The sequence below is a fragment of the Corylus avellana genome, chromosome ca11 (assembly GCF_901000735.1).
Source record: "Corylus avellana chromosome ca11, CavTom2PMs-1.0".
Classification (NCBI taxonomy): Eukaryota; Viridiplantae; Streptophyta; class Magnoliopsida; order Fagales; family Betulaceae; genus Corylus; species Corylus avellana.
Window position 1 is genome coordinate 14088866 of NC_081551.1, and position 8385 is coordinate 14097250.

The 8385-nt window shown below is 38.6% G+C and overlaps 1 protein-coding gene across 1 annotated transcript in view; it reads right to left on the reverse strand.

The window, feature by feature from the left end:
• Window positions 1-2912: 2912 nt before the first annotated feature.
• The window catches only part of LOC132165112 (phosphatidylinositol 4-phosphate 5-kinase 1-like), a 7578-nt gene continuing 2105 nt past the window's right edge, over window positions 2913-8385 (reverse strand). The window contains exons 3-10 of the mRNA XM_059575615.1: window positions 6367-7658; window positions 6124-6288; window positions 5806-5971; window positions 5459-5569; window positions 5166-5359; window positions 4882-5012; window positions 4699-4792; window positions 2913-3671 (exon numbers count right to left, since the gene is read on the reverse strand). Of these exons, the coding sequence (XP_059431598.1) occupies window positions 3362-3671; window positions 4699-4792; window positions 4882-5012; window positions 5166-5359; window positions 5459-5569; window positions 5806-5971; window positions 6124-6288; window positions 6367-7658 (2463 nt within the window). The 3' untranslated portion in view covers window positions 2913-3361. The remainder of the gene's footprint in view (window positions 3672-4698; window positions 4793-4881; window positions 5013-5165; window positions 5360-5458; window positions 5570-5805; window positions 5972-6123; window positions 6289-6366; window positions 7659-8385) is intronic.

An 8385-nucleotide genomic window follows, 5' to 3' on the forward strand; every position in this document is an offset into this window, starting at 1 on the left:
ATACTTTTTAATATCTCTGCTGCATATTCTTTAGCTAAAGGTGCATATCAGCTCACATTACTAGGCAGACGAGGGCTTCCTTAATTTTCTTTTTCATTTTTTTTTTATTTTCCATGGGTGGCAAATATTGTCACAAGAACATTTTGAAAATTCATATTTTCTACCTGAATTTCTAACATATATGATAATAAAACGTTACACTTGAAGTTTTTATAGCATTCATATATGCTATGTTTTTATTATCTAGAATGAGATAGCCTAAGAGATGTAAATGATTGACTTTATCATTTCATGCATTGTGTCTTTTGCAATTTATATTAATCATCAGTTGTATGATTACTCTTATTTTGTATCGACAGTATTACGACGAATCACACGTAAAATCAAATACAAAATGAAGTTTTATGTGAAACAATTATTAATATTAGGATATATTAAAAGATATGATATGGTATGATATTTTATTGTGTTTATTTTCATTTGATATTGTCTTTTATTTTATTCAATGTAAGAGTCTTGATGACACAGCCTTATTTTATATTCTAATAAGAGCTGATGATTCAGATCTAAAAAATATTGTAATAGTTTGCCTATTTAAATTCCATTATGTCAAGAATAAAGGAAAGAAGAAAATTATTTCAAACCTTGTGTTTGAAAATGTTTTAGGTTCACTTTCAACGAATCTAAACGGTGTAGGTTCCCTTAAAACTTAACAATCTATCCCCATTACGTGTTTGTGAAAGCATTCACATAACATTGGTATCAAAGACAAGTTGTTCGATTGCGGATCAAAGAGTAAATCATTTGGAGCAACAAAATATTGATTATCTTGAAAACATGATGGAATGTGTGATAATAAAGTTGGAAGAAGCTAATGCCAAATTAGGTCAAGTCTTCGGTGAGCAGCCACAAGCAACCCAATCCCAAGACCCAATCTCACTACCAACCAATTCCAACACTACCCATTTGCACCAACAGTCACTGCACCACCCAGTTAAACCCCATAACCCACCCCTCGCCAACACTAGCGTCAAAAAAACAAAACCAAAACAGAACCAAATAAAAGAAACCCACCCCCGATAGCATACATTAAAGCCTTATCCTCAACCACCCTAGACATGCCTCCACAAATCACTACAGCCAACAACTCAGGGAAATCCAACCACAACCAAACCAGAAACCCAAACCGAAAATCACAAAGTCCACTGCCACTGCCATCCAAGACCCCAAACCCACTGCTCCGAAAGTACCGCTCTAGCAGCATTCCCACGTGCCAGTGTCTTCTTCAATCGCTACTGCGCTACCATCTTGCGCGGTGCCAGTCGACCATGCTTGCGGAGGTGGAACTGCATCCACCAGGCAAGCAACCCGCTAGAAAGTGGTTGAAAGACGGATGTATCATCTCTATTTTTTAGTCATAAGCAAGGTATCAACTATGATACAAATTGAAACCCAAGTAAAAAAAAATAAAGTCGCTAAACAACAAAGGGCAAAAAGGTATTTAACCCTAGTATATATTTACAACTAGTTAGTATAGAATATTACTATATAACATACTCATTACTTAATAATAACTAATATACATACTAATATTTATATAGCCTATTTTTATTCATATATACATATACATTGGTATGTGTGTGTATATGAATGAGCCAAGCTTATAAGAGCTATGTTCATGAAAGTTAATTAAGTGAGTCGAGGTGAGTTTATACAAGTATGCTCATTTAATTATCAAGCATAATCCTGTGTTTATGAACGGCTTGTTTATTAAATAAACCAAAGTCTAAGTCAAATTTATCCGAAGGAGCTCAAACTTGTCCCTCATAATGAAAAATTATATTAAAAAGGAAAAGAAAATAATTCATATATATCAAGTTACTAGATGAATGAATGAGAAATATTTTGAAGGGAAAATATGCTTAAAATACTTGTTTGTTTTGCGAAAACATTTTTCCTTTCCATTTTGGAATTTGTAAACATCAAAATGTTTAGCGAGGACTTCCCTATAGGAAATGCAAACAAGCTGAGGCAGAATAGCCATATAGCAAGCACTTGTTTGGCAACAGAGCTAGGCTTATATTTGGAAAAGAAAATAATTCATATATATCAAGTTACTCGATGAATGAATGAGAAATATTTTGAAGGGAAAATTTGCTTAAAATACTTGTTTGTTTTGCGAAAACATTTTTCTTTTCCATTTTGGAATTTGTAAACATCAAAATAGGGTTTAGCGAGGACTTTCCTATAGGAAATGCAAACAAGCTGAGGCCTATACAGAATAGCCATATAGCAAGCACTTGTTTGGCAACAGAGCTAGGCTTATATTTGCATGAGCTTTTTCAACGTGGGCATGTGCCAATTGAAAAAGTCCATCCCTGTATATTATAAACACATTCTTCTATACTTACGTGGCAAAGCATACATATTTTGTTGCAGAGGCCAATCCATCCAATGCCAGATTCTCTCTCTCTCTCTCTCTTTCTTTCTCTCTCTCTCTCTTTCTATATATATATATATATATATATATATACATTTTCTTTTTTCTTTTTTCTTTTTGCTTTTTCGTACTGCTTTATGGTGTTATTCAAAAGAAACAAAAGGGACAATACAATACAACTGTATTATTGTTATTCTACTCCTCAAAACTTTCAACGGAGAGAAGATGAGAGACAAAGAAAGAACATGAGCAAAGGAAACACCCATATCTTCCTTTGATGTGCTTTTTCTCTTCTTTTAATGGCTTACTCACTGCAAAAGCAACACAGCCACTTTGAATGCATGTGTATGTATGTATGTGTGAATGAGAGAGAGAGAGAGAGAGAGAGAGGGTCCTGGGGTTCCTTTTCTTTCTTGCTCAGTAGGCAAACCCTCTTTTTAGGAGTGAAATTCAATCAGAAACACATGCCATAAAAATGTTGTTCAATTCCAATCTCCCATCTTTTTTTTACTGTACACTTTTTATTTAATCCCCACCAATTCCACATTCCTCTGGGAGCATTTCTCTATTTTTCCATACCCTGCTACCAGAGACCAATATATCTGAATTGCCCACCACAAATAAAACAATTGAACAAAAGAAAGATAAAGAAAAAGAACTTTGTGATCACCTGCTGTATCTCTCTAAGATATACACCCTCATGCCAACCAACCACCCCCTCCTTGTCTCTCTTTATCAGCGCCTATCAAAAAGTTATCCATTAACATCACCAGGGCTTTTCCGGCCAACGTCCGATCAGCCTCACCGCCTATTTGCAGCATTCATAGCCTGGGAGACTCACACGCCCTGGCGTCCTGGCTGTGTGGCGGCTTTCACCCTGATTAAACCACGCAAAAGATTGGTGGGGTTTTCTTCAAAATTTCACTTGCCCTCCACAAAAATTCTGTGTATGAAGTCTCGGAATCTTTTTGAGTATAGTTTTGGATCCACAGCTGAAATGGAGGTGGGATCCACTTGGAAAGACTTGTAGGCATGTTCTAGCTTTTTGCTAATATCATAATCTTGGAGAATGTCAATGATACCAAAGAAGAGAATCACGTCAAAGATCTCCCCACCACATTGTGATGGGGTTGAATTGCTACTTCCACTCCCTGAAAGCTGATCCAATCCAACCCTTGACACCCGCTCTGCTCTTGCAGGCATGTTTGCCCCTAGCCGGATTAGTGGTCCCCTGGAATATTTGCATGTGTAAAGAATTGAAAATTTAGAACATGAATTGCACAAACACCCATGAACATGATTCCATCATTCAAGAGACATTGATACAAATCAAGTCAATCATTGGCATACTTATTACTCAACTACTACTAACGTTTATAACCTAGAATTCAACAATGCAAAAGCGCTTGTATAATTTGATTTTGAGGGAAACAAAGCAATCACTTGCAAACTCGGATATTGAGAGTTATCATTCAATAACTCATTAATAGCAATTCAACTTATATAAAAATTAATAGACAAGATAAGAGAAATCTTTCCACTTCAGGTTGCAACAACAAACAAATGCAACCCTGATTGCCCAGTCAGTAATTGGAGAGGACCAAACAATTCAAAAAGAAAGCTTTGTCTCTATCTGGGAAAGCGCAAAGACCCCACACACACCTCTTGCCTATGAAATTCCTACCAATTTGCCCCCACAACTCTATGTCACTTTCAATTATTTCGCAAAACAAGATCAAATTCTTAGAAAGAGATTATCCAATGCTTCACTTCAAAAAAGGATTGGGAAATAAATAGATCAACCACAAATTTTTTACTTTTCTTGTTTGTAAATTGTAGCCATATCCTCAAAGTTATGCTTAATGACTAAAGATATCTTGGGATGGAAGCAGTTCCTGACTTTCTGCCCGTTGAACCTGAACTATGGGTCCATAAGCACTAAAGCTATTCCTGTGGTAGATGCCTAGCAATGAAGTAGATGCAACTCAAGGGCCCCAACATAAGATTTTCATAAGAAGAAATGCACTGTATCTGGGCTTAATCATCTGATTTGTAAGCTAACCAGCACTTTCTCTCGTACAAATCCAGTATAGGAGGAAAAAGTAACAATCCCTAATTACTGGAACAAATTATGAGGTGCATAAGAATGTATTTTTCTCCCGTAACCAAAACAGCAGAGTGGATCAAAATTGGAGAGCATGATCTATGGCAAGTTACAGCAATCCTCGGAAATAACAATATAGAGCAAAAACACATACCGGCCTACTACAATCCAATCCTTATCCTGCATCTCTACTTTATTCAAATGACATCCTCGAATGAATGTCTCATTGTGATGCATATCATTTCTGCCTGAAAAAGGCAAAAGAGACGGTAGTTAAAACTTTTTAATTGTCCAACATATGTCTCAAGTTCTATTTTGATTTGTGTTGACAAAGTACCAGAAAACATATCCAATGGTGACATCTTCATCTCACCACCTGAGTATTCACCACAGAAGTGAACACCAATTAAAAGACTGTAATCCATGATTCTTTCCCCTTCCAAGAATTCACAGTCTCTATCAATTTGCCTGAGTACAAACCATGATATAAGACCAAATATTAAGAATATCATAATTGGAGCACAAGCGCATACACATATTCAAGGAAGGGGGTGGGGAACAAAGAGGCAATAGTAATATTAATGAATGAGATTAAATTATATCGAACTCATTGGAATTTACCAGATAAGTTCTTGAAACCATGAACCTTCCAAGTGAAACACATAATTCAAATCAAGGTCCTTGAGTGTTGTTGTCTCGTCTATTTCCTCCTCGGGCTTATCAGTTGTGCGGCCATAAGAAGAACCTTTGAGGTCAAACCGTTTGTGGATACGGTACTCCGAACAAAATAGATTGCCCATCACGATAAAACGTGTCTGGTTTATTTATGGTGACATTACCAATATTAAATAAGCATCAAAATACAAAAGCACTTGAATGCAAAAATAAATAAATAAATACTCTCAAAATCATACCTTTTGACCTCCCACTGGTTTTACACAATGAACGCCAAAAAATTTTGTTACCAAAGAGTTCTTGTACTGACAAACATGTTGGTAGTAACTTGGAAGCATCCTAATAAGCACCTGAAGATGGTTACAAACTAATAGTGACAGTCTATTGACACTGGATTAAATGTATTTCAAACTAAGAATGTAAGAAGTGGAGAGAAGTATACTTATCAAAAAAAAAAAAGAAGTGGAGAGAAGTATATGGAAACAAGTGCTTGTTGAGTGTATACTTTCCAAAAATTTCCTAGTTGCGTGTTTCGTTTCTTCTCAAATTTAATGAATTTAGAAGCCAAAGAGGGCTAACAACTAACCTTGACTTCAGATTTCTTGACAGTCTTTATCATAAAACGGTCATCTTGAGTGAGGTAGAATAAACTTCCACTCTTTCCGGGAGAAGACAACTCCCGAAGCGCGTTATTTCCACAAATAGCAAGCATGTAATCCGCCGGATCTATTGCAAATAAATCCCTCAGATGTCTAAATACCAAGGAAACAGGTTACCACCATTTGTTAGGAAAGTCAACAGATACGCAAGCTCCCCCAATACCAAGGGAACCCAAGATGTCAATCCAACCAGATTACGTGTAGAAACGCTGTAAAAACCCAAAAGAAAAAGCAGAGTGAAATACCTGAACACCATTGGGCAATAATCCTTCCATCTGAAGTCCATCGATTGATGTGGGGGCGTGCACTTGGACCCTTCCGGTGGAAACCTCGTCCAAAACTTTTCATTGGGATCGAAATCCCCTGGCCTAAGCTCCCTCAGTATTGAAGCATGCCTTCCCACAGAATATCTGCAAGCGAAAATCAAGCAAATAAACAAAACATTATTCAAAAGAACCGAAAAAGACAACAAAAACAAAAACAAGCACCTGATGCCCAGTTGGACATTAAGCATCAAATCGTAGTTCTTATGCCCCTTGGATATCATCTGCCCCGGCTTCTTGATCTCGATCTCCCCATTGGCCGACAAAGCCGGACTCCTCGGTGTCTGCGCCACATAACCTGCATAGCTACACTCCTTGCCGTCCTTATAGAACATAGAAGCCTCCGCGTTATCCACTATATCACAAGTAATATCCCCAGCCTCTCCATCCAGCTCCCATATACAAATCCGGGGAAAATTCACGTTCCTGGCAACATCGAAATCCACATTTTCCACGTCCGCCGACGACCTCTTCCTGACAGCACCCACCTGAAAATGGAAATCCTTACTCCAATTCCCGGCATTGCTACTCCCATCGGCCCAAGTGAAGACTCCTCTGCCCTTGGGTACCCCATTCTCCCAATAGCCTTGATACGTGTTCCCGTTGGCCCAAACCAAAACCCCTTTACCGGAAATGACACCGTTCTTCCACTCACCCACATACTCATTCCCATTGCTCCACACATACCTCCCCTCTCCATCCTGCAAATTGCATTTCCAGGAGCCTTCGTAGACATCCCCGTTGGCGTAGCGCTTCTCTCCCAAGCCGTGCTTTCGATCGGCGACCCAGTAGCCCCTGTAGGTGTCGCCATCGATGCCAATGAAGGTGCCGTGGCCCTCCATTCGGCCCGACTTGAATTCCCCTTCGTAGGTTGCTCCCGAGGGCCACGAAAACTTGCCTTTACCACTTGCCTTCCCCTTCTTCCACTCCCCTTCGTACATACACCCGTCGGACCACAGATACTTGCCGCTCCCTTGCGGCACGTTCCCCAAGAACGCTCCTGAATACAGGTCTCCGTTTTGGAGGACCTTTTCCACTGCGCTGTTCGTGTCGGCAGCCGCGGTAGGCGTCACGCGCCGCGACCCAGCTGGGGATCGCGTACGACCCACTACCACGCGCGGCGAAGTGACCACCAACAGCACCCCTTCCTCTTCTTCTTCCCCTGCTTCAGACTTTTTCTTCTTATAATAGCCGTCGTTGTCAACTGGGTGAACAGCTTCTTCAGATAGACTCAACAGAGTCTCTTGCATTTCTCTTCTTTCTTCTCCTCCCCCTCCTCCTCCTCCTTCAGATTTGAGTCTGACACCGGAAACCGGGCAAGAAATGCAGCGACTTTGGCGGCATTTACCTGTTCCTGATTTTGATCCGACGATGTAACCTCGTTTACTGTTGCTTTGGAGAAGGGCAGAGAATCCCACAAACAGAGAAAGGAAAGCAAATGGAATGGAGTTGTATTTTCATTCCCTTTGGCCAAAAACACAGGAAAATACTACAATCACTGAGAAAAGTAAAAGAGAAAGACAGGGTGAGCGAGAAATTCAATTTGATTGGTTGGATGGTGGGTCCGGCGTTTGGGCAATGGCTTGTGGCCCTTTGAAGCCTACATAGGGAAAGGAAACGTTGGGTGTTTTGTTTATCAAATTTGAATTTTAAAATATTTAGTTAGTTATATTTGATAAATATTTTTATTTTTTTTTAATTTTAAAATGATAAAAATATTTCTTAAATATTTTTAATTTAAAAAAACCGAAAAAAAAAAAAAAAATCCTAATTTTATTGGGCAAATTGCATGTAAATAAGACGTGCGAAGCAGTCCCATTCCCACTCCAATGCCACCACTCTTTAGTCTTTCCTTTTGCTTTTTGACTTTAATGACCAACATGCCCTCACTCATTTCCTGTTATTTCACTCCTGGATTCTCTTTTTTTCCACGTGTTACCAATGTGTGATTCCTGCTGACGCTATCAAAGTTGCCTCATTTGCCTAATTCTCTTTTTCCATTGACTGCGGGGTTAGTGTGTCTTTAAGAGCCACTGGCCTTGTCATTTAGCATACCACAATTAATTTTTTAAACATAAATTATAGTTTCTTTGTGTTTAGGAATATATTTTAAAAAAACAGCAGATAAGGGGGTAGTATATTTTTAAAAACACACTATTTTAATTCCAAAATTATAATTTTAAA